General features: G+C 39.1%; 1 protein-coding gene across 1 annotated transcript in view; it reads left to right on the top strand.

Annotated features, from left to right (window-relative positions):
* Positions 1 to 23,241, top strand: part of MRPS31 (mitochondrial ribosomal protein S31) — a 36,099-nt gene extending 12,858 nt beyond the window's left edge. The window contains exons 4-7 of the mRNA XM_034758559.1: positions 8,227 to 8,373; positions 11,685 to 11,761; positions 16,743 to 16,886; positions 22,275 to 23,241. Of these exons, the coding sequence (XP_034614450.1) occupies positions 8,227 to 8,373; positions 11,685 to 11,761; positions 16,743 to 16,886; positions 22,275 to 22,540 (634 nt within the window). The 3' untranslated portion in view covers positions 22,541 to 23,241. The remainder of the gene's footprint in view (positions 1 to 8,226; positions 8,374 to 11,684; positions 11,762 to 16,742; positions 16,887 to 22,274) is intronic.
* The last annotated feature ends 4,122 nt before the right edge of the window (positions 23,242 to 27,363 follow it).

The raw sequence follows: 27,363 nt of genomic DNA on the forward strand, positions 1-27,363 counted from the left end.
AAAAACAACAAAGAGTCTGGTGGCACCTTAAAGACTAACAGATTTATTTGGGCATAAGCTTTCGTGAGTAAAAACGATGCATCCGAAGAAGTGAGGTTTTTACTCACGAAAGCTTATGCCCAAATAAATCTGTTAGTCTTTAAGGTGCCACCAGACTCTTTGTTGTTTTTGTGGGAAAGAGAGAAACTATGTAACATTCCCATACAGGTGGATGAATTCGTAATTCTCAGTCAAGAGAGAGAGGGGTTATTGTGGACAGGTAAATGAAGTTCTCTCTCCAGAAGCTTAGAAGCTGGGTGCTTTTAAAAAAAAGTGGTAATGCACAATGGTATACATATCCCTGGAGTAATATGTTCAGTTTAAGTCTTCTCCTCTCAACAGAAATGTAAAACATTCAGAGAGATAGAAATGGTTAGAGATGCTGTGGGTATTGCATACTTTTGGATTATTTAGGTCTGTGGTTTTCAACCTTCTTTCATTTGCAGACCCCTAAAAAATTTCAAATGCAGGTGTGAACCAGTGTTCTCTCTCATTTTTCCCATGCATGTACAGAATGAATTTTGTTATGTGCGTCACATCACTTCCATATTGATGCACATAAGAAAATTCATGGGGTGGCGATGGGGCTGAGGGGTTTGGAGTGTGTGAGTGGGGCTCGGGGCTGGGGCAGAGGATTTGGGTGCGGGGCAGGGGGTTTGAGGGCTCTGGGGTGGGGCTGGGGCAGAGGGTTTGGGGGTGAGGGGCTTGAGGGCTCCGGCTGGGGGTGTGGGCTCTCGGGTGAGGCCAGGGATAAGGGGTTTTGGGCGATAGGACCCCCTGCAGCAGCACCTGGGCTGGGGTGGGGAGAGGCGCCTCTCCCCCAGCTGTGGCAGGTCCATGCCAGGGCTGCGTGAGGGTTGCCTTTCCCCCAACCACAGCAAGTTGGGGCAGGTCCGTGCTGGGGCCGGCGGAGACAGGCGCCTCTCCCCGCAGCGGTAGGTCCGTGCTGGGGGAGGGGCATCTCTCCCCGCCCCAGCCCTGAGCCTCTGCGTGGGGCTTAATAGGCAGCTGCGCAGCTTAGAGCGAACTTAGGTGTGGACCCCTTTGGGAAATCTTCGTCATAGTCTGTGGACTCCCAGGGTCCATGGACCATAGCTTGAAAACCATTGATTTAAGTGAAGGAGTTAGAGGAGACTTGACTGAGCTGTGTAAAAACTGATCATTTTCTCCATTTAGTTCTTATATAGCCTTAAGGAAAGGCTAAAGGAAATACTCTAAGTTAAGATGAACAAACAGGGCAATATTTCTTCCTATTTTGTATAGTGAACACGTGGAATTCACTGCTGCTGGAGGTTGGGGCAACGTTTGTGGCTGGATTTGAACGGATTATTAATTGCTTGCAACTAGGGTTTGATTAAATTTACCAGACACCTACTAGCCAGGGCCGGCACCAGGCACCCAAGCACATGCTTGGGGCGGCGCCTGGTAAGGGGTGGCGGGGGGAGCGCGGTGCGGCATTCCGCGGGGGGGAGGGCGCTCCGGCGGCGCGGCGCTGGGGGGGCAGGCTCCGGTTGCGCGGGGCTCGGCAAGGGGGTAGCTCGGAGCTCGGGGGGTTCCGGCGCGCGGCGCTCGGTGGGGGTGCGGCGCGGGCGTGGCGCTGGAGGGGGGTTCCGGCGGCACTCGGCAGGGGGCGGGCTCCGGCACTCAGGGGGGGGGGTTCGGGGGCAGCGCTTTTTTTTGCTGCTTGGGGCAGCAAAAAAGCTAGAGCCGGCCCTGCTACTAGCCAGTGATAGATTTGAAAGAGGCCCCACAAGTAAGACTGAGCAATGCCCTGGTGAGAAGCCCAGCACTCCTTGCTACAAGCTGCTGGGAAGGATACTTGTTCTTTGGTCCCTGTTTGAGGAGGTTCTGTGTTTAGCATACAAGCTGGACTACCCTCCACCTACTGGAAAGGAGAGGGAACTTGGTCTTTACTCCTCATTCAAGGACCTCTGGCATCCCTAAGTGGGTAGGGTGTTTGCTCTTCCTTCCAGGAGCTGAGAAGTAGTAGTTCTACTGTACCATTCCATGCTTTTTAGAATCTCTGCTGTTCCCAAGTATAGTTCCAGACCTTGCTGTTCTGCTGCTCATAGCTTTCCCAAGTAGCAGCAGCAACATGAATTTGACAGTTTCCCTCCCTCCTACAGAGTTCTGAATAGAAGCAGTGAAAACTAACTAGAATCTAGATAATTACAGTCTGCTACTGCTTAGTTTAACTAGAAATTATCAGAGGCACCAGAACAGTCTGTGGTTTGGAAGACTGCTATATTGAGCATTTCATTCACATTTGTACGGTTAACTTCACAATCTATTATTATTATTATTATTTTATTATTATTATTATTACTTCCTTTGCAGTGGCATCTAGAGAGGTCAGGCCTCAATGTGCTAGATACTATATACACAGGATGAAAAGTACTTTACAGTCTAAGTAAAAGGGTTTGAAACAGTTTTTTTAAATGAAAGCTTGAATCCTGCAGAAATTGAGAGCTGAGGTCCCCCCATTGACCAGTGAAAGCACTGTACTCATTCATAAGTGGATTTTTCAAGCCCTGCTTACCACTGTGTAAGAGAACTCATTATTTTGTTCCGTGTGGGTTCGGAAGACATGGTTTTCCTCCCCCGCCCCACATATTCAGAGTTGTACAATTGGTGCATCATGGCTGGATTACCATTCTTTGAAGCATCATGTACTGTTCGCTTCTGAGACAGGATACTGGACTAAATGGACCACTGGTCTGAGACAGATATTTTATGTAAAACTCTCAGAGATGGATTTAAATAACTGAAATACACAAGCATAAGAACCGTACAATATAACATTGTTACTAGAAATCTGAATAATATTCTGATTTACGAGGCGATATTAAATGATAATGAAGATATTATAATTATAGCCAAGAAGTCTTAGCTTATATTGTGCTTTGCATACAGTCTGCCCTCTGGATGTCACTGTTGTATAGTCTTCTCCCATCATTTTGTTTTGTAGACGTATTGAGGACAGCATGTTCACTAGAAGGGGAAAAAATTAATGATACAGGATTTTATTTTTTTTAGTGCGGGAAGAAGTTTTGCTTAATGGAAATTACAACACCACCATAGGAAAATAAATTCAGCAATATTAAAGGTTAGAATTAAATCAACAGAAGGAAAGGAATTCCGAGCTAAAGCTAAAATGCACCCTGAATTCTCCTTCTCTTGTTTTTTTAACCCATGTAGTGCACAAGATCATTCCTGTTCAGATATCTGCAATACTTACACATGGTGGGTTGAATGGGGGATGGAGTTCGTTGGAAATCTGACATTCCTTGTTGTGGAAGGAAGTCAGGCCATAAATATCTTTCTAGTTTTGTTTTTGGTTAATTTCTTGTTTCTTTCTCAATGTGTTAGAGGAAATGTGTGTAGGATGAACAACATGATCGGCATAATACCATGTGTGGAGGGTTTGTGCCGGGGCTCAACCCTCCTGGGTAGGAGGGGGGCCACACCGACTCACCACCGGTGGGGCAGCAGTGTAGTTCGCTGGGGCAGCGTTCCGACCCTCTGGCACAGGACCGAGAGACACACAGTTAGGGGCTCAGGCCCTTCGGTGCAGGGGCTGAGCGTTGGGAGAGGGGGAAGCCTGCCACCCGTGAGCTGGGGTGGCAGGGGGGGACGCAGGCCCACCCACTCCACTGCGTCCCAGCCCGGGGCCCTAGCAGCGGCGGCTGCAGGTCAGTGGGGTGGGGTGTCCTGACTGAAACACACTGACATCGGCTCATGCGTGGCTACAGCCTGACCGGGGTCGGCTACCCCTGGCCTACTTCCGGGTTCCCCCTCAGGGCCTACCTCGTCCGTGGCACCGGGCCCAGTCCAATCCACCAGCATGGGTTCCTCTCAGCCGGGGCTGGGTGGCAGGTCCAGTAGCTCCTCGGGGAAGTTCGGACAATTAGACTCGGGCGGCTACTCCGGGTAACAACAGGGGCGGAGGGGCCCTGGTGGCGTCTCGCCTTCGGGTTTGGTGTGGGGGAGTTCCAACGGCTCCTCCCAACGACGGGAACGGGCGGGCTCCGGTGACTCCTCCTCGTAGTGGGCTCGGGGCAGCTCCGGCCAGTTAGGGCAACGGCCACGGGCCTCAGAGGTCTCCCGGCCGTGAGCTCCCGGCCACACGTCTGCTCCTTGCGGCGGCTGGGGCCTCATTGAGCTCTGGCAGCCGGCTTTTATACTTCCTGTCCCGCCCCTTGACTTCCAGGGGGCAGGAACAGGCGGCGGTGGCTCCGCCCACTTGGGTGTCTGTAAGGGGGCTCCCTCTGCTGGGCAGGAGGGAAGCCACACCGACTCACTACACCATGCAATCACTTGTTTTAAAAACTATTATGAAAACATATTTGCTCACCTTTCACGCACCAGTGACAAAACATTAGGACTCGGCCATCCAAAATTGTGACACTGTGGACTGTGTGTGTTAGATGCCCAGCATAGCCAGAAGAAAGTTTGGCCAGTTGTGCAGAACCTCAAAGAGAACTGCTCAGAGGGAGTGTGATCGCCATATAGTACAACAATAGTCTATCATTTTAGCGTGGTTGCCAAGTAAACCAGTTGGTCTGGGCAGTCTGTGACTTTGCTTCTGGTAGGGGGCAGACTGCATGTTGCTAGTCAGACCCTCAGAAAACTTGTGAAGTCTATGGATCATCTCTAGCTCATAAATGCCAAGAATAACATTAACAGAAAATAATTATTAAAATGAGAGAGATCCAGAGGAACTGAACTTCTTTTGTTAATGTCAAATTTAAAATTAACCTTGGACAATCAAGATTCTGAACGTTTTAGGGCATCTTTTTGTTGTAAGTAGTTATTTTGAAAAACTCTTCTGATTTAAACCATCCAAAAGAGAGTGTTTAAATATATACTTTGACACCCTTCAGGCATTGCAACAGTGGGAATATATATATTGCATTTAGGTATCCAAAGCTTTCTTTTTGACCTAATTTGTTTTGTTTTGTTTTTTTTAATACCACACCTGTTCCCTTGAAAAGAGGCTTTTATCTTTTAAAGCTCACGCACTGTAGTTTAACTGATTTTTATCATTCTCACTTGCACTGTCCCAAAATCTAATAATGACTTTTGGCTTTTAACAGTCCTTCTCCCTAAAGGCATAGACACAACTTTATATCTAAAGAGTTTTATCTAAAGAGTTCTGTCACCATAACTACAGTCCTTGTTGAGGGTAGTAATCGGTGAGAATTGACCCAAATATATGGCCAAGATTCTCCAACTTTTATCAAAATAATTATTAATAAGGTGTTGCCTTTAGCTCTCATGCTCTGACAATATTGAAGGGGGGAGAAGGGAGGAACAACAGCAGCCCAGAACAGTCATTAGTTTTCCTACCTCCCCTTAGGACATCATCTGGCCAAGGCCTGCCAGACCTTCCTAAACCAAAGACCTGACTGGAGCTCCCTAACTCCAAGAGAGAGACAAATCTGTGATCCCATGCAAACTACTACTTGCTGAACCTTTCATTAAAAGTTCAGGTGCTCTTACAAATCTTAACCATTAGCATGGGAAGGTGGGTGGATGGCAAACTTCCAGTTTCTTAATCAAAATGTTGTGCAGTACCAAGAGGACGTCTAAATGTATTCTGTTGACATTTTCTTTTTCACCCAAACTTGTAATTTCATATAAAAAAGAAAAATCAAGTTAATTTGACAAGATCTATTTTCCATAAACCCCTTATTGAATGGCATTATTTATATTACCTTCCTTTAATTCTTGATTAATCAAGTCCATTATCAGCCATTCCCGTATTTTGGCCAGGATCTATTTCAGGCTGACAGACCTATAATTACCTGGTTCATCGTATTTACCCTTTTTAAATACTGGTACAATGTTAGCTTACCTTTCTTCTAGAACTTTCCCAGTGTTCCAAAAGTTACTGAAAATTAACATTAGCAGACCAGAGAGCTCCTCAGTCAGTTACTGTAAAATCTCTGATGCAAGTTATTTGAACCTGTTGATCTAAAAAATCTAACTTTTAGTAGCTGTTGTTTCACATCCTCCTTAGCTACTGTTGGAATGAAAAGTATTCCGTCATTGTGACATAACTACATCATCTGGCTTTTTCTCAAATACAGAACTTCTGCCTTTTATGGATTATCATTAAGGCCGCGATTTTTTCAAGGAGGTCCCAGAAGTCACGGATTCCGGGAGCTCCATGACTTCTGCAGCAGCTGGTGGGGCTGACCCCGTGGCCGCCCACACCTGCTCGGGCAGCCTTTCGCCCAGAGTTGATGTAGTGCTGACGGGGCCCCGGGCCGACCCCCACCTGGAGTCTCTCTCTCTCTCTCTCTCTCTCCTCTCGCCTCCCCGGTCAGGAGCAGCAGCCGCAGCACCCCCCACAGAGCAGCAGCAGCAGCGTTCACTAGAGCGCCCCCTCCCCAGCACCTAAGATTTAGTTAGGGGTATTTATAGTACAAGTCATGGGCCGGGACTTTTTCTTTATTGCCTGGGACCTATCCATAACTTTTACTAAAAATACCTGTGACTAAATCATAGTCTTTGACAAGTCTACTATTTCCATATGATTTGTATTTATGACTATCAACTTCACCTTTCTTACATTTGTTGTATCTGTTTATTATTTTTTTATAGCTACTTTCACTTCTCCACTAAATCAGGTTGGTGTTTGAACCAGTTTGGCCTTTTTTCTCACTTGTAGAATGTGTCTTTTTTTGGCACCTAGTAACATGTTCTTAAATAATTCCCAATACCCATTTACATTTTTCTGTTTAAAGTCTTCCTCTCAACTGATTTGGCTCGTAACTATTTTCAACTTTGTGAAATTGGCCCTTTTAAAGTATCAAGTATATACCCACTGTTACTTGTATGGACTTTATTCTGTTTGCACATAAATTGTGATAAAGTTATGATCACTTGTACTTAAGCTACCACTAGTTTTTAGTTCTGCAATCAGTTCCTGAATGTCAAGGTGATGTCTAATATAGAATGCCCCTGTGTTGAATTTAACACTTCTTGAGTTAAGAAGTTGTCATCTGAAATATTTAGAAATAATTCTGAGGACATTTTAGTAGTTGAAGTGTGAGACCTCCGGTGTAAGTTGCTCAGATTGAAGTCCCCCAGGATAGTGCATTTTTCCCTCACAAGAAGATGGTCGTCCTGTTCTCTGGTGTGATTTGGTGGTCTGTAGCAGACACAGAGTAGTACCCATCTTGTTTTTTTCATCTCTCAGTACATTGATCAAGATGGTTTTCTTCTGTCAGTGACACAGAAACAGGTAATGCCATTTTTGACATAGAGTGCCTTCCTCCATTCCTTTTGCCAACTCGATCCTTCCTAAATCGGTTTTATCCATTGATTTTTTTTTTTTTTAACATTCCAATAGTGCAAATCTATCCACTAGGTTTCAGCAATCCCAACTAGATTGAATTTTTGCCTACAGATGAACAATTCAAATTCCTTTTGTTTATTATCCTGGGTGTATAGGCAATTAAAGAATTTCTTTTTTTCACATTCCTTGGTGCATTGATTGATTAACTTGTTCTCAACATCTTGATATTCTGTTAAATGACTGCTCATTAGTTTCCGCTTTTCACCCTCTACTTTTTTGTTATTTTAATACCCTTCTGACTACTCTAGCCAGCCATTCCCCTAGAAAATTGGTTCCCCTGCTGCGGAGATGGAAGCCATCCAAACTATACAGCCCCTTTTCCCCATAGAAGGTGAACCAGTGTTCCTCACGCTAAATCCCTCTGTCTCCAAGCACAGGATCTGTAGCTATGATCTTTGAAACTCCCGTTTGCTGCACGTTTGCATTAATGTCTAGTGCTTTCTCTGAACATAGTATATGGCAGCATGAAATAAACTAAGAATATTTCAATTTGCAATTCAAAGAATGTTCATCATTGGATTTTCTCTTCAAGGAGTGCAGTAACTGGCATATGTTTGCTAAATTGAAATAATGTTTTTGTTAAATTTAGAAAATGAGTAAGTGGGATTTTCTTTATTCTAAAAAAATAAGACTTGCATATTCCATGACTTCAGAATGTCAACGGATGTTTTGTGGAGATGTCTAGTTCTTTCATATAGTTTGTGCAATATAGGCTTATGAAAACAATTGGGAATAATTTGCCTTATTAAAAAATGTAACTAAGCTTGCTACCTTTTCATACTGTGGAATTTTCATTGTTCTACTTGTCTTTTTGATGTCAGCAACATTATTGCAGACATGAAGATTGGGAAACTCCATCTCAACCGTAGTGTATCCAGGCCATCCAGTCAGATTTCATTTGATGACGATGATGGGCAAGATGACATGTCTCAAAGAGGTATCCTGTCTGAATTTGCTGGAAGTAAAAGGTACTCTCTACTTGCCTGTTTTCTCTTCGTGCTCCTTCCCACAATAAAATATTGACCAATTAAGTTTTTAAATTCTAGTAATAAAGAAACACCAACTATATTCCAAAACTTGAAAGCTAAAGAGTTCTCCATAAGTTTCTATATCTTCCACAAAAATGCTCTGACTCCACATTCCATATAGATGTAGGAATACAGGATACTGTAGGAAACAAAAGAAAATGTGTTTCTAACACTATTTTATAAGTAGTTTTTTCTAAACATAGCATTAAAGTAGATTAGTGTAAGAACATAGTTAATTGTAATAAGCTGATCAAAGTAAATGCAGTTTTTTTAGTATTAAACCTGATTGTTGCAAATGTTTGCTAGTATATAATCTACTTTTTGACTTCACTGTTTGTGTTTTTTGAATGTATCACTTATGCACAATATTTTTACATCTCATTCTCTATCATGTTAGTGGGGTGGGGAAAAAGCTTCAAAGTGCTACTGTCATTTGAAGGAAAACTTAGAAAAATGGTCTGTGTAAAAATATTTCACCAATTGAGGTTTTTTTTTCTTCTTCTTGCTAAGGAAAATAGGAACTTTGCACCTAAGTCATTTCTTGAGTTTACTGTCGCCTCAGGCATCAAAATTGGCTACCATGGAACTAATGATTTAAAATGGTGACTTGAGAATTCTCCCTGAAAATGGCAACACCTTTTGCTATATTTTTTGTTTTAATTAACCCAGGCTATTTTTACTCAGTTAAGAGAACACCCTTACTTTGTTATACTGTAATTAGCTGGTGTTTCATCCAGTATTCTGTCCCTAAAACACACAGTCTATGTGGCATCCTCACAGTCACTTGTCTTAGGATATTCTCCCCACATTTCTATTCCCAATAAGATTATTTCCTTTTAAAATTAACTAAATCTGACTTTAAGTGGAGTTAGTGGGTTAGAAGTTGAGAGAACCATGTTTATTGGCATATATGTGGGAAATTTGGAAGGCAGGATTTGCATAACTGAGAAATAAACATTCCTGGATCAGTAGCTGTACAATATCATTGCATTCCTTGGCTGAAACGGATTTATTTCAGTATATCAGTAAATTATGATTTTAAGTGAGGAACAAACAGGAGCATATGAATTCTTAAGCTATGTAGATCATACGTAAAAACCAAGGGAGCAGTATTCAGTTATATCATCAGAAAACATCTGTAGATGCTGAAATGTTTCTAAGTAATATGATTTTTTCTGATTTTGGCAATTGTCTTATGTAGGAGTTAGAAAAGTATCTTGAAAGCAGAGTTTCACATAGTTGGGAACAGCTCCACTTCTCAATCCCCAAAATGCAGCAAGTCATGGAGAGGGGATAGACAAGGCTGAGACTGGAGAACAGGGAACTGAACAAGGGAAGAGAATGAGCCCTCATTGACTTGTACGGAAACTTTTGTCCCAAGGTTTTCAGTTCTTGGGGAGCTGTAAATGATGCCAATGTAAGGAGCAGAATAACTAAATGCATTGTGAATTTTTAAATAGTTCAGTAGCCTGTTACCTTTAGGCTGAGGATATTAATTCATCCTAGGCTGGTAGAGACTGAAATGACTTTCAGTCTCTGACAGTGACGATACTTGAGTGGATCTCAATAGTATTTGATTTTGTTTGGCAAAAATTGTTGCAACATGTAAATAAGTAATGTAAACTAAAAGTCACTTAGAATATAGATAATAAAAACAGCTGATATAGGATTGGTCAAACACTTTACAATATTTTAATAAAAGGCAAGTAAAATATGTTTTGCAGTGCATTTGAAAAGATTCCCTTCCTGTCACCAATTATATGAGAGTTCTCTGACCCTCTTAGGTAATGAGGTTATGTTTAGTGTAAAAATCTTGGTGTAGTTATATGAACTGTTGATTATGCAGATTTCAACTACCAGTCTCAAAGTTCAAATTTTCTCCTGTGGCTATAAAATTCTAATAGTCAAATATACCCTGTAATTAGTGTTCCTAGGGAAGGTTAGGAGAAAATGATGAAATGGTTAAATTGGGTTGGCAGCTCTCAACAAAATGGGTGATGCTGCTTTATAGTAACTTGAACTAGTAACTTTATACGCAAGTGTTTTGTTCCAAATCCTGCCTACATCTGCTACTAACATTATTGGAAGTTATGAACGGATAGGAAAATGTAATCCCAAATCTGTTCAAATTCCACATTCTTCTGAGACTGTGTAATTATATTAGTCTCTTTCTGAAATAGATCCAGGGTAGCTACGTTAGTAATATGTAATATGACAAGATCAGGTTTGCCATAGTAGTTGTTGCCTTCAGAAATCTGCTGGAAAGCAGAGGGATGAAATTTAAGGGCAGGAAAGGCAAGTGTTGCTTGGGCAACAATGAATATGTAATAACACAAACAAAGAACACTAGAATTTCATTAGACATGTACCCAAACAGGAAAGGTTAAATGATTAAAGGAATTATTTGTTCTAAATTACAATAAACTTATTTTCTTGTTTATTTTGTATTTATCTGAAAATTCACTTTGACTGGTTGAGGGGAGAAGACCAGCTGTTTGTTTTTAATTTATAATCCAAATATTTGTCTGCTCTTATTAAAGATACGTTTCCTTGTTGAATATCTTTCTTTTTTGAATAAAGAATCCTATTAAGTGTGAAGCTGATGTTTTGCAAAAAAAAAAAAGATCCAAATATATTTTACTATCCAGAAGAGAGCCCCGAAATGACAGACTGTTTAGACTATAGCTTATCACAACAGTTTGAATGTTAGTCATGTGGCAGAGAGGAAAGGGTGGATACATAATCTTCCAAAAAGGCTGTTTACTTCATAAATCGGGGCTAGTTTGGTTTAGCTGTTGTCTTTTTTTCCTGAATTGTGAAATATTTGTGTAGTAGAACAAAAGCATAAAAAAAACCCAAGAAATGCACTTTCTAAGAACTATCTGTTACTAAGGTACCATGGACTGATAGCATTTGACTTTATTAAGGTTTCTAAATATATAAATAGGAATAAATCAAATGTAAAATAATGGCAATTATGCTAATTACCTCACTGGAAAGTGTGTTGGGAACCTGGCTCCAGTGCTTCATTAATTACATTATAGAGCAGTAACTCAAATGCAACGATTTGTCTTTTGGTTACCAAGTCTAAAGACTTAGTATAATGGTAAATATGTTGGTAATTTTTTGTTTCCAGGAGATGGTTGACTTTCGCTCCAGTGTTTAATGAGCATATTCTGTGTTTTGTAAACCTAATTTTAAACTGGCTGTGTTGTGAAATGTCAAATATCATTTGTCTTCTTTGTTTATAGAGGAGCGCTTCACCTGGGAAGGAAGCTTAACATTTTCCCTGTTTCTCCCACTGTTACAGAAGGGAAACCTGAAGCAGGTTAGTGGAAAAGCAACAACAAAAACCCAAATGGAGGAAATTCTTTAAAAAATAGAGAAGTTTGCTCTGTCATGGAAGAGAGAGGTTGGCTGCTAGCTTGCTGGTTTCAAACCTGGTCATAAATTGATGTGTGGTCTAAATCTGGTCATTGGTTGGCAAGACTTCTTCACAGTGTTATGGAATAATAGTTTTTGATCCTGTATCAATCAGGACTAATGTACACTAACAGTTATGTGGTAAAGCTGACCTGTTGCCACTGTTGTCGGTGTTTCTTCCATGAGCACTAAAATTCCCCTGAATTTTCTCAGTAGAAAATGTATATTTGATTTACCCTAGTTCTTAGTGGGCATTTGTCTGTATTGCAAAACCATTGCACTAGATCTTGCTCTGAAGAGGCTTGAGACTACAGTGACAGGGGAAATTGGATAGGATTGAAGTGTACTGTCAAAACGCTGAGAACCTTACTGTGACTTCCTGGATAAACTGTGCCTAGTTTTACCTGGTGTAGATAATCCCTCACTTGCATGAACTTCAGACACGTACAGAAATCTTATTTAAACAAAAACACAAAACCCTTTAGCTGTACCACTCTGTTATATCAACAAATCTCACCAGCTATGCAGAGTCAGGCCTGACTGGTGAATGGATGGGATACCCTTCAAAAAATGAAAGCCAGAGTGGGTGTATGATTTAGGGGTTAAAGCTGAGGACTGGCCTTCCCCACTGTCATACTATGTGACTATGGTCAAATCACTTAAGTTGCCTCTAAGTTTCCCTTTCTGTAAATGGGTACAGTAATGCCTTGTAGGCAATGAATTAGAATTCACTGATTTTTATAAAATACTCTGAATTCCTTTGGGGAAAAAAGGCACTGTTGCATTGCAAAGTGTTATAATAAAGTGTAAAACTAGAGGCTGCAGAAATAGTGTTGGTGATTCAGTAGATGGCATTCTTCTCTGCGGATTAGTAAAGAGCCCATTTCAGGGTTAGTGGTTTTGTTTTTAGTTTTTTGTTTTTTTTTTTTTTGTTTTTTTTTTTAAGACGAGGAGTTTTAGTTCAGCTGCTTTGTCCAGCTTCTAGTTTGGATAATTTTGTCTCCATTAATTTCTCCCTGCAGTTTCAATTGTATAGCTTATTGATTTCCTGTACTAAAATGTCACATAGTGCCATTTCATAGATTCTAAGGCCAAAAGGGACCATTGTGATCATCTAGTCTGATCTCATGTATATTACAGTCCATACATAGAACTTCCCCAAAATAATTCATAGATATTTTAGAAAAACATCCAATCCTGATTTAAAAACTGTCAGTGATGGTGAATCCACCATGACCCAGGGTAAACTGTTCTAATGGTTAATTACTCTAACGGTTAACAATTTACACCTTATTTTCAGTCTGAATTTGTCCAGTTTCAATTTCCAGTCATTGGATCATGTTATACCTTTCTCTGCTAGATTAAAGAGTCCATTATTAAATATTTGTTCCCCATGTAGATACTTAGTCACTCCTTCACCTTCTGTTTGTTCAGTTGAACAGATTGAACTCTTTGAGTCTATCACTAGAAAGCATGTTGTCTAATCCTTTAATCCTTCTTGTGACTATTCTCTGAACCTTCTCCAATTTATCAACATTCTTCTTGAATTGTGGACACCAATATTCGAGCAGCAGTTGCACCCGTGTCCAATACAGAGGTAAAATAACCTCTCTGCTCCTACTTGAGATTCTACTGTATATGCACCCCAGAATTGCATTAGCTCTTTTTGGCCCCAACATCACACTAGAAGCTTATGTTCAGCTGATTATCCACCAGGATCCCCAAGTCTTTTTCAGACATAGGACTTCCCAGGAGAGTGTTCCATATTGTCAAGCATCTGCTGATTTTACTGAATGCAGTCACCTCTGGGATGGAATGTGAGCACTGTTTAACAGAATACTGCAATTATCTCCTTTAGGAATCAAATTAGTATATATGTAAGATTATTAGGTTTTTAAAAATCAGCCTATTTTTACTATATTGCACATTCTGATTTTATATATATACTTTTAAATTACCCTTCCAAAAATACAGATTCAGATGGCTAAATTTTGGATTGAATCAAGCATATTCAGGCATAATGACTGGTGTTTATAGTTGTTTTTATAAGTATTGAACTTATAACTTTGAACTAGGTTGTACACAGCCCTATAAAAAGCAGAACTGCAAATGTTATTGATACTATTTAAAGACCCACATACTATTTATGTATACCCTAATTTATAAATAGACGGTAGCACAAGTAAAACTTGAAGAAAGCAAGTGAATTTTATGGGATTTGTCTTAAGTTATCAACAAGGATGCCTCTTTCAGTTTTTAACAGCATTTCCTGGTCTAATTCCTAGTAGCATTGAGGAAAGCTACAATAAATTTCAAGCCAGAAGCCATATTACACAACTGTTCTGACTAAAAGTCTCATTGCAAAACAGTTTTTTTCCTTAATAGCAGGAAATACCAATAAGATATTTGATTCCTTAAGTTATTTCCCCTTGTTTTCTTGTTAGTTCATATTAATGCAGATATTGAACTAAAATGTTGTTTAAACCCACTATGAATGCAAGTTCCTTGTTTTGTGTTGAATATTTATTTTGAAATCCTGAATATTAAGTGGAAAATCAAGGGAAAACTGTTTAAAGGCTGTTAAATCTATAGAGAAAGGAGCATTTTACACTATGCTGCTTTCTATGCCATAAAGGTAAACATAAGGTTGTTTTGCATCCAGCAGACACACGATGCTTGTAAACTTAAACTCTGGGCCTTTTAAAGAAGATTGAGTAGTAGAAAATTATCAGAATATAATAAAATAGAAGCAATGATTCCTTTATAATTAATGTTGTAACTTGATTTCCATTACATCTTTTTTTGGGTATCCTTCTAACTTCTCCAAACGAAAGAATATTTTCATGAAAATATTCTAACTGATGGGTATGGCTGAGGCAGAATTTTTGTGCCAAGTATTAATTAATTTGAACAAGGGTTTTCTAATTTACCACCCTCAAAATAGAAATGTTCTCCAGAGTGAAAAAGTCTGTGTGAGTCTGCCATTTTTGTAGCAAAGGAAAGAAAGAGAGAACTTACTTTACTGGATTCAACTAGTTGATGGTAGTCCACAAGACCAAAGATTAGTTCATTAGTTTTAAACTACTAACATTTGAAATAGTGAATGGCTGTGACCCATAAACTATGTGACTTCTGAAGACTTAAGCTTTCATTTTAGGAAACTCCAGCTTTCTTTCTTGCAAAGACAAGCATAAAAATGTAAACCCATTGCAAGGGAGGCTTTTCAATGGAAAGGGATAAATTTTCCACTTAAACCAAAGTTAATTAGACAAACCATTATTAAATTGGGACACATTTTTTGAAAAAGAAGTCTTCACAGTTAAAAATTATTGTAAGGCAGTTTTGCCTGATCTCTGCTTCCAAATACCATGCATCGTCTCGCTCTCATGTAGTGGACTGTCATCGGTTGTAGATGGGCAATGCTGGCTTGTTTTGTGTGCCTGAGAATGAAAAGAAATTAAGCAGGAAGGAATGTGTCAATGAGTGTAAACGCTGGGTGAGATGAGCACTGAATTGGCCTGCTGCAGGTTAAGTAAATGTTAGACATGAAGCCAAGAGATGACTAAATGAATAGGACTCATAACATATAATGCTTTGGCCAAATTCCAAGGATGATGGTGGGTTGGGTGAGCTATCGAGGGAATACTAGAATATTTTAGAAAGGATTGTTTAATGGAAAAGATGAATGGAGGGGTTTTTTTTAAGCACTTATGAAAGCAAAGTAAACTGTCTAAAGAAGTAACTGCCTCAAAATCTTTTAAGAGAGTGCTTGAGAAAATGCAAAATTATAATTTTTATATATAATCTATAAAAAATTGCATATAGTATTTAAATGCTATTTTATAGCACTTCACAGTTGAGGTAGAAAGACGTGGGCCTAATTTTTCAAAAGTGACCAGTGATTTTGGCTGTCTCCTTTTTTGGGTGTCCAGCATGAGACATCTGAAAGAGTCAGACCCCTTTAAATCCTGTCAAGTTGGACACCCAAAAACTCTAGTCGCTTCTGAAAACTTAGGCCATAGTCCCGGTCTCAAAGAGTTTGCAATGTAATCTTAGATAGCATGATGCGATGACTGGGGGATGACAAACACGGAGGGGACAGGGTGTGGGAGGATGAGCATTATAGTGATATAAGTTACCCAGATCAGTCATGTGCATGTCCTTGAGTATAGTTCATATTTTTTTATCATTTAATATTAATGCTGACAGTCTCATTTATTGTGGGCATAATGAAAGATGTGAGTTTTGTGATTATTTAAAGTATATTCCATGAAAGGGGACCCCATTTATCTCACTATCTTAAATGTTAAATCAGGATTTCTCAGTCTTGTATGCTAGATTATTGACTCTGGCATCCAAAAATCTCAACTGGCAGAAAAGCTGGGCCACCCAACAAGATGGGCGAGGTTCATAGTAAACAATTGGGAACATTTGCAGATGAGAGCATAATCATGAAATACCAGGAAATCCCTTAGAGTAAACAAGGTCCTCTTGTCTTTAATAAAGAGTACATAGACCAAGTTCAGAATTTGATGAGTTAAATATAAAAACCTGTGACTAACAAAAAGCAGCCAAAAAGTGTCAAAAACAGAAACTGTCACACAATGGAAAAAGTTAATTCCTATTCTTAATGTTTGGGAAAGGGGTTGAAATAATTTAGCTGCAATTTTGACAGATCAGTAGGCTAGTTTAATAGTCCTTTGAGAATTCAGTGAGCTTTCATTGCAAAAGCACAACATGAAATATGATATTAATAGCTACAACTTAAAATATGTATGTGTGAAAGGACCAGCCTTCATTAAGTTTGATAATCTTAAACAAAATATGCATAAGTCAATAATACTCTGCCAAACTGACAGGTCTGGGCTATTTTTTTTCTTATTTAGAGTCTTCACCTACACTCTGGGATCTGGAATTTGCTAATCAGCTTGCAGCAATAAATCAAAAGCCACCTCGGAATGGTTTTGAAGAGATGATCCAGTGGACAAAAGAGGGAAAACTGTGGGAGTTCCCTATTAATAATGAAGCGGGTAAGTGTACTGTAGCTTTTGTGGTCTCTTTATATTTGTAGAGAATGAGAGCACCAACATCAATGCTTGAGTTTTAATAATGTGTTTCAGGTATGCCTACACATACAATAGTTTATTAATGCTTTTGCTCAAGTAAGCAACTTTAAGCTGTCCTAAATTAGTGAAGCCTCAGATGAAGATATCCTGGAAATTTTGCTATTAGATCCTAATCAAAACTTTAAGGAAAACAGTTTAAATATTAAAATGAGTTGGGGAAGAAGCATGATGAAGTTGTGAACAGGTCTAGGGCTGTGGCTTGAAATTGCTTAAATCCAACCAAGCTCGCTGGTTCTCAATAGGGTTTTGTAGCTGGAGAGTTTCTGCTACTTCTATAGACACTCTAAAGCTAACAAACCAAATATAAAAAGGAAACTAACCCCACAAATCATTTACATTTTGATATAGTTTAAATGCTTTCATTGGAGTTTACCCCAGATCCAACCCCCAAGAGGTCACCCAGCTACATAACATACTACCTGTTACTATGGCTTTTGGATTACAGATTGCTATAATAAGCCATAAAGCCAGTGTCTTTATTAAGATTATGGTCTTTAGTGTCTAGTGAAGTTATGGATATCTCCACTGCTACAATGTTCATCACCTCCCTCAACACAGCTTTCAAGATCCAGGGATCCTACACATGCGGTGTACATCATCCAATGCACTTACATAGGAAAATATTAAGACAAAAACACCCTATCACCTGTGGGTGAACACTTTTCACAAAGTGATCACTCTATATCTCACTCTCAGTCCTCATCCTCAAAGGAGACATTAAAAACCGTGGTCTTAATAAAGCACTGGATTTATGGCTTGTTACAACAATCAATATCCCACTAACTCCCCTTCTCCGATTACTACGGGGTATTAACTCGCCACTTCATCTTGAATGGTCCCTTAGAATATGTACTAAATACTTACACTAAACTATCTGTTCAGTCTTGTATTTAGCTGTAACACACTAAGTGCCTTTCCCAGACCTGAGGAAGAGCTCTGTGGCGCTCAAAAAGCTTGTCTCTCACCAAGATATATTGCCTCGCCCACCTTGTCACTCTAATATCCTGGAACTGACATGGCAACAACAACACTGCATACAACAATTTACTGAATATTACAGTCAGATTGTTCTCTTAGGCCTGTCGTTTCATAAGCAAAATCAAAGTCACAACATTGAGCCGCTCCAACTGTATAATGTGTGTCCAGCCAGTAAGACAGTACATAAGTAACCCCCTCCTTTTTTATAGAAGTATCTATATGTGAAGTTAAAGAACATCATGGATGGAAGAGGAAATGCAGATATACAGAAAGTGTGTGAACATTCTTTAGATAGGGTTTTAGTAACTGTGGAAAGTTTGGCAGTGGTCTTAAATCATTAAACACATAACAGGTTGGTTTCTGGAGGCGATACTCCTTGAAAATCTGCCATTCTGTATAAAGTTGTAAATTGCATAATGTGGTTGAGCTGTTTCTTAATGTTCTCATCCTGTTTTGGTGGTTTCTTAGAATTTAATCACTGCTTCCATGAGAATCGATCTGTTCTGTTGTGCACTAATCCAAATGTATACTAGTCGTGTTTTTGCAATCTCATAATCACTGTGGCCAATGGCATTTCTGGTGTTGTAATGTGGTGGGAACCCTGCTGTCTGGGGGTAGTGAATTAGCAAAGAGTCTTCACGTATAGTTAAGCAAGAATCTTTATTGATTTGTCCACAAATTAGTCATGTGGAAAATGCCAACAGAGAGCTCCAAAATTTATCACAGCTCGGGTTGCAAAAATCAGGCCAATAAATTCCATCCAATCAAAGCCCCAGCTCTGTTTACAGGTCATTAATCACATCAGGTACATCAAAGTGAAATAGAAGGCTTGGGGAAACTCATTAAGTTGTGCCAAATTTCTTGTAATTCTAACAGCCTTACAGAAAAGTGGCACTCATTACCAGTTCTAATTCTAGATTTTGTATCCCTGTCTCTTCAATAGCAGCATTTTCCATTACCTAGTTCTGAAAAATAGAGGTTTCCTTTTATATACCATAAGCCTATGGTTATACATTTTAATTTTGTTTAGAACTGTATCTGTGGTGGGAACAGATGTTTAACTTGGACCACTATAAAGGTACCCCAGTTCTTAAACTTTTAAATAAAATATAGATAGGAAAGAAAAAATATGCAATTATTTTTTCCGACATCCTTCTCAAGCATCCATGTCCCTTTTTAAAATGGCTTGAGCTGTACGTCCATGCCTTGATCACATGACTTCTGAATAACTCACTGGGTAAATAGGACAAAACACATCTTGGTTCTCTCCCATATATGAGTGCCTCATTTTGAAGAACCAATACTTCTGGATCATTGGTGCTTCAAAGGTTGCCACTGTTGTGATCGGGTTAAAGGAAATCTTTGCAAACATGTAATTGCATCTGGCACCTTCTATATGCAAAAGTTCCACCAGTCATATGTTAGCTGTTTCAGTAATTCTCTTAAATGGTTTTGGGTCAACTAAATGCCAAACTGTGAAGCTATCACATATTTCTTCTACTTCCTTCCTAAATTGCAAGTGTTCATGTTTTGGGGTTAGGAAGGAGCACTACTACTAGAGAGAAATAGAAATTATTTAATAAAAAAAAAGGCAGAAAAAGGCAAAAAATGTTGGACCGCATTTTTAAGATCTGAAAAACTTATTTGCCCATTTCCAAAACTCTGATCAGGTTTAATATCTATACTTGGAACTAGTGACTATATAATCCTACCAAAAGTACCCTTAAACTTCTGTGGAAAGCTACTCATTTAGTGTATAGAACACAGAGGACTTACAATGAGAACATTTTATTTTGGGTTTATACAGCGCTTAGCACAATGGGATCCTCGCCCATGACTAGGGCTCATAGACACTACAATAATACAAATACATAATAAAAATAATAATAGTTACTGCCTCCCTATTTCACTGTTGCATTGTTCAGATTCTTTTAATAGCAAATCAGTCAATTTCTCTCAGACTTTTATGACCAATAGATTACAGGAATATTTTAAGGGGGACCCTAGAATCACGAACAATAACTATCAGGATTTCCTGATTCAGGAAACCACAAAATATTGGGGGAGAAAAGGGGAATTGGAACCCATTGTTGTGATAATTGGAGGATTCCTAGTATTCACAAAGTGGATTTGAGTTTCCAAGCCCAGCGGAAATATACCTTTTAAAGCCAATATGATCAGTGAAGAAAATGTTAGCTTCTGGGAAGAGGGAAACATCTGGTTTCTTTTTCAAGGACAAGGGAGATAAAGGTGATGGGTAGCTGGTATTGATAAACACTGCACATATTACTGATGACGCAGTGTGGGAAAATAGACATCCTTTTCCAGCTTCTTCAGGAATTGCAGTGTTTGAAGGAAAAACAGGAAAGAAACCATGGTAACTTTGCGAGTATGGTGTACAAGTTGAGAGATACTTCCATGCTACAGTGCTGGGCTGCTGGAGGTTTGGAAGAAGCTGACATGCCATTAATCCTTGCACTAATATGTCTGTCTCTATTATCTCACTTTCATTTTGTGATTAAGGTTATTGCCAAATGTCTCATATCCTGGTTAGTATCAAAATAATTTTGCATTCATTCCTGTGTTTTATTACCTGGAAGTATTTACCTGCAATATAGTCAATCCTTTCCGATAATGCAGAGAGAGTTTTCTTTACTACAAATATAAGAGAGAATGAATGTAAGCCTACAAATAGTAATACAAATTCCAGTCTTCAATATTATGTTCTACTAAGATGGCATGCACCAAATTAATGTGCTAATGTACAGAGATGTTTTTTCATCATAGGTCACTCTAGTTCAAAGGGTTAGGTGTATTGGAATCACTTAAATACTTTTAAATGTTTGCTTCTAGTGTGGGAAACTGTAGTGCTTATTCACAGCTATGTGAAGGACTAGTAACACTCATAATAAGTGATGTGCAAGCTTCCACAAATAACTCTGCCAGTATCTCTGTTATTACAGTACTGGTCATTGGCATAAACATTTTGGGCTTAATTTTGTCAAATTGTTGGGTTTGGGATGTAGGCACATATCTACTAGATCTTTAACTTAAGACCAATGGACTTGACTACACTTTTTGTTGTTTTTTTGAACTATCTTGTTCATCTATAAACAAACATTTTACTGTTCTGTAGTCTTTACAAATGTATAGTTAATTTTATGTCTTATCAAATAATTGCATTAATTAGTGACCAGGTTTTTTTATCAACTGAAGGGGGGGTGGGGAATCTCCATGCAGTCACAGACCCCAGTCTGTCTTGATTTCTGGATTGGTAATATGGCCAAATCTCATGGTATTTCTGAGACAACCCCTTTTTTTTCTATACATATTTGAGTTTGTAGACCTCAAGATCTTAGTTTGATTTGCGTGTCCTTTGAACACTAGTGTCAAAATACAGAGCAGAAACCAGTGAAATCCACTGGAAAGAGGACTGAAATCACTACTTGATTGATCTGAGGCATTTTTGGTGAAAGGTCTGTAACAAACCACTGTGCCACCTAGCTGTGAGATGGAGTGCTTTTTAATGTAATATTTTTGCATTCATCACTGCTAAAGATAACATCTGACAAAACTTGCAAAATCTTACAATTGTGTGTACCTCGATCTATTCATATTTTTATGATTGCAAAAGTCTGGAAACGGTTAAAAGAAGTGTTTAAAAACATTCCCTGTTTCAAATTTAATAGTAAAATACCTAAAATTGTGAAATATAATGAACATATAAGCATGGAACTCATTCAAATAACAAATACTTTCAAAGGTAGACTTGTTCAGTTTGTACAACCTTGTTTTTTTTTTTCTTTAAACCATTTTGCAAAGTTATGCAACCAGTATATTTCTTATTACAAGTAATACTCAATTCAGTCTTTAAAAAATATTGCTAGCAGCCCAGCTTTCATAGCCCATAACAAACCAGAATTTGCATGTAATGGAAGAAAACAGGGTTTTTTGGTAAGAAAATGGATTTCAGAGTCAGGTTTCAATGGCATTACCAAATATGAAATATAGGTAAAAATTGCCCTCTTAAAGAGAAACATAAAATGAAAATAAAGAGTTGTGGATGTTGGCATGACATCTTGTGCACTGAAATCTCTCCTATTTGGGGAGGACAGGGGTCGAAGTGTGTGTTGTTGGACCTCACACAGTCCCCTTCCATTCCACTGCAGTTTGTTTATTTATTTATTTTTTGGGTACAGCACTGAACTATTAATTCTACCAACTAGAAGGAGTTTACATGCAAGACTTAGTGAACACACACAAGACAAACTGAAATTATGATGATATAACCGTGTTTTGCAATTCACCTTGTAGGTATTGAAGATGATGTTGAATTTCATGAACATATCTTTCTGGATAAATACCTAGAAGACTTTACCAAGCAAGGACCTATTCGCCACTTCATGGAACTAGTGACCTGCGGGCTTTCCAAGAACCCATATCTAAGTGTTAAACAAAAAGTTGAGCATATTGAATGGTTCCAGAATTACTTCAAGGAAAAGGAGGAACTTCTTAAGGAGATTGATGATCATACGAAAGAAACAGACCTTAGTCTTGAAAGGAAGAGTCTATCAGAGTAACAAGTGGTCGCTTTAAAAAAACCCATTGTGTCAATGCATAGTAAAACATTATAAACACCTGATTTGAAAGATGTAATTGTATGAACTTTTTAAAAAAAGCTAAAATTTGCCACTCTTCTGTTAATTTGTATACATAAAATGGAGGGAATGGTCTGTACATAGCAAAAATGTCATTAATTCTGCAGTACAAATTCCCTGATTGACCATTTAATTCATTTTAAGCCTATCCAAAATAACCAGTAAGTAGATTTCTCAGAATGGTCTTTATTTTACTGGTTTCTGCTGAATGCATTTTGGAATTTGATACGGTCACAGAATCTAGAGATGAAAAAAGGCCAGTAATGTCGTCGACTCCACCCCCCCTGCCAAATCAGGATTGTTCCCTGTTGCATATTAATACTTTGTGTGGTTTATTTTTAAATATGCTAATTGCTGGTGGGTGATTCCACTGTTTCCCTTGAGAGACTGTGTTCTGTGGCCTAATCTGGTTTACCATTAAGAAGTGATTTTATTTTTTTAACCTTCTTTCCTCTCCAGAATTCCCTCCCTTCTGCTCTCTGCAGCACTTTATTATATTAAAATATTTTACTTACATATGGTATATTGTCAAACAGCCTCTCCTGCACTCTGCCCTTTATCGCACAGTTACTTCTAACATCCCAAACCTGAGCGGCTTCAAACACCTGTAATTGGGAAAAAAATAAAATAAAATCAGCCTGCCACAAAAATGCCCTGGAACATGTAATTTAATCCCCACTATCAAACTGGATCAGAGCAGGCAATATTCAATCCTACTCCAGTATCTGGATTAAGTTCTGTTTATCTCCTGCCCTGCAGGGTTAGAAATGGGAGGTTCAGATCTTATCAAGAGGTACAGAGTTCTATTACTTTCCTGTTTTATAACCTTGTCTTCTGCTCTGTTGTACTATATTCTGTGGTGCTCAGATGTTCATGAATTAAGTTCCATGTTTTCTCTTAGGTGATTCACGTTTGCACAGTGCTCCAAATCTGTTAAGCGTGTTTTATGTATTTCTTGCCTTTCATATGGCCCTCTATTATCCTTTATTCTGCCTTTAACACAGACTCTATTTGATGCTCTCTATGCTATATTTGTCTGCTTTTCTAGCATATTTACAGTCTGATAGATTGTGCACTCTCTTGTGCCTCTCCCCCACATCACTGTAGGAGCTGTTGGCACTGGAGGTCCTAACTTGTTCTCCATATAGTCTGTTGGCTAGTATTTCAGGTACTTATTACTCCTGAAAGCCATGATACAGGAAGCAATAAATCAATAAATAAAGCAATACATTAGAAGCACGAGGAAGACCAAAGACAGTGTAGGCCCATTGCTCAGTGAAGAGGGAGACACAGTAATAGGAAACTTGGAAATGGCAGAGATGCTTAATGACTTCTTTGTTTCGGTCTTCACCAAGAAGTCTGAAGGAATGCCTAACCTAGTGAATGCTAATGGGAAGGGGGTAGGTTTAGCAGATAAAATAAAAAAAAAAAAAGTTAAAAATCACTTAGAAAAGTTAGATGCCTGCAAGTCACCAGGGCCTGATGAAATGCATCCTAGAATACTCAAGGAGCTAATAGAGGAGGTATCTGAGCCTCTAGCTATTGGAAAATCATGGGAGACGGGAGAGATTCCAGAAGACTGGAAAAGGGCAAATATAGTGCCCATCTATAAAAAGGGAAATAAAAACAACCCAGGAAACTATAGACCAGTTAGTTTAACTTCTGTGCCAGGGAAGATAATGGAGCAAGTAATTAAGGAAATCTGCAAACACTTGGAAGGTGGTAAGGTGATAGGGAATAGCCAGCATGGATTTGTAAAGAATAAATCATGTCAAACCAATCTGATAGCTTTCTTTGATAGGATAACGAGCCTTGTGGATAAGGGAGAAGCTGTGGATGTGGTATACGTAGACATTAGTAAGGCATTTGATATGGTCTTGCATGATATTCTTATTGATAAACTAGGCAAATACAGTTTAGATGGGGCTACTATAAGGTGGGTGCATAACTGGCTGGATAACCATACTCAGAGAGTTGTTATTAATGGTTCCCAATCCTGCTGGAAAAGCACAAGTGGGGTTCCTCAGGGGTTTGTTTTGGGACGGGCTCTGTTCAATATCTTCATTAACGACTTAGATATTGGCATAAAGTACGCTTATTAAGTTTGCAGATGATACCAAACTGGGAGGGATTGCAACTGCTTTGGAGGACAGGGTCATAATTCAAAATGATGTGGACAAATTGGAGAAATGGTCTGAGGTAAACAGGATGAAGTTTAACAAAGACAAATGCAAAGTGCTCCACTTAGGAAGGAACAATCAGTTTCACACATACAGAATGGGAAGAGACTATCTAGGAAGGAGTATGACAGAAAGGGATCTAGGGGTTATAGTTGACCACAAGCTAAATATGAGTCAACAGTGTGATGCTGTTGCAAAAAAAGCAAACATGATTCTGGGATGTGTTGTGAGCAAGACACGAGAAGTCATTCTTCCGCTCTACTCTGTGCTGGTTAGGCCTCAGCTGGAGTATTGTGTCCAGTTCTGGGCACCGCATTTCAAGAAAGATGTGGAGAAATTGGAGAGGGTCCAGAGAAGAGCAACAAGAATGATTAAAGGTCTTGAGAACATGACCTATGAAGGAAGGCTGAAAGAATTGGGTTTGTTTAGTTTGGAAAAGAGAAGACACAGAGGGGACGTGATAGCAGTTTTCAGGTATCTAAAAGGGTGTCATAAGGAGGAGGGAGAAAACTTGTTCACCTTAGCCTCTAAGGATAGAACAAGAAGCAATGGGCTTAAACTGCAGCAGGGGAGGTTTAGGTTGGACATTAGGAAAAAGTTCCTAACTGTCAGGGTGGTTAAACACTGGAATAAACTGCCTAGGGAGGTTGTGGAATCTCCATCTCTGGAGGTATTTAAGAGTAGGTTAGATAAATGTCTATCAGGGATGGTCTAGACAGTATTTGGTCCTGCCATGAGGGCAGGGGATTGGACTCGATGACCTCTCGAGGTCCCTTCCAGTCCTAGAATCTATGAATATGCAATGGAGGCAAAACATCAGCTTTGTCATTGTGCAAATCAAATTACCTTGTGCCTAATCACTTTTTGTTTGTTTTTACTCAGTCACAAAAGTGCAAATGAGAGTCTGATCACATCTGCCTTTGAAATCAGAATTTTATTTGACACCCTGTTATCTTGTAGGGTATAGGTAAGCCTGGTTTCTTTTTTTCTTACTTTTTCTGCATGCTGGCTCTTTTGAAGGGAAGTGGCTTTTAAATAGGAGTAGTGAGAGAAGCAAGGTTCAAGTTCTGCAGAAATCTTCAGAGACTTCCTACTCTTGCAGTGAGACCAAGCGGTAGCTGTAACAAAAGTATCTTTGGTGGTAGGTTTGTTTAATTTTGAGCTCAGTGCCCAGGTTTGTTTTAGGTTTACAACTACTGTACCTTGCAGACTTTCACCTAGCCAGTGATGCTTGGAGCTGCTCTATGAGAGAGGCCAAAAAGAAAACGTACTACTGCTTAAATAATTCATATTGGATTTTTTCCCCAAAAACTTGACAAAGTGACTGCAGCTACAGTAGTTTTTATTTCACTTACACTGAAGACAAAAGAAATTATTTCTATCTTGACCTGCATTTTAATGTGGAAGGCAGGAAATTGTCATCGTCAATATTAATTCTGAGGGGTTAGATGGTTTAATTGTATATGAGAGTACTTAATCACCAGGTGTTATGTTATGGGAACTAGACCAATGTTATCTCTTAGAAAAGGTATAATAGGAGCTTAGCACTTTGAGGAATTCTCAATGGGAACTGCAGGGTTTCAGCACCTTTGAAAATCAAGCTGCGTCTGTTTAGGAAGTTAGACTACAAAACTGTATTTAAACTGTAGGAAACTAGGTTGAAAAATATTGGTCTAGGTATGCATGTAAGCCTGATTGGGAATATTCAAAGCAAATCAGTATAGTGCCAGTGGTGATGCTTTTGAGTGTCTGTATGTGGAGCTATCCCTCGTACCCAATGGAGTGGCCAACATCGATGCTCCCAAATTCTTAACTTACAGACATAAAAACTCTTTTGCAACTCAAAATACAGAGTTTGAAATGTTAGTCCTCCTACTTGGATAAAACTACCTTTTTTATATTGACTTTATTGGTCCCATCACAGCAATAATCTTTAAACAATGTATTAGTTTGCGGGTGTGACATAGTCATGACTTTTTTTCAGTGATTAAATGGTGTATAGATATATTTCTGAATAGATTTCACAAGTCTATGTGGAAAGTAGAATACCATTAATTATTTACCATAGTGTTAAGTTTTCTTTTTTTAATGTATGAAGCTGAGGTCTTGTTAATGGATCACTAATGTTCTATCTTTTAGTCATCTCTAATGCTACCATAAGAGTCCTGAACCATCTGGCACTTGTGCATCTGCCGATTCTATTTTGTGTGTAGACTGCACTTGTCACTTACAAAAACATTAGTAATGCAGCAAATTGACCTGGAGCAGTGACGACAGTGATTTTGATCGTCTAAAAATTCCAGGTTGAGATTCTTGCCTCCTGGGCTGCTGAAGATGGGACATGTACTGAAGGGGGACATATTTTAAAACCAGTGGGGATGGCTGTGCCATTGCAAAGCAATACATAGAGGGATAATGGTGTAAGCCACAGAGCAGGGTTGTAATTGTATTTTCTAAGTCAATCATTAATGGGCTCCATTAATGCCTACCTGGGGGATATTGAAGAATCTAGTAAAATGTGAAAAGCTCTGCTCAGCAATGGCATTTTCTGAAAATCCTCTGATT

Source organism: Trachemys scripta, chromosome 1, assembly GCF_013100865.1.
Source record: "Trachemys scripta elegans isolate TJP31775 chromosome 1, CAS_Tse_1.0, whole genome shotgun sequence".
NCBI lineage: Eukaryota > Metazoa > Chordata > Testudines > Emydidae > Trachemys > Trachemys scripta.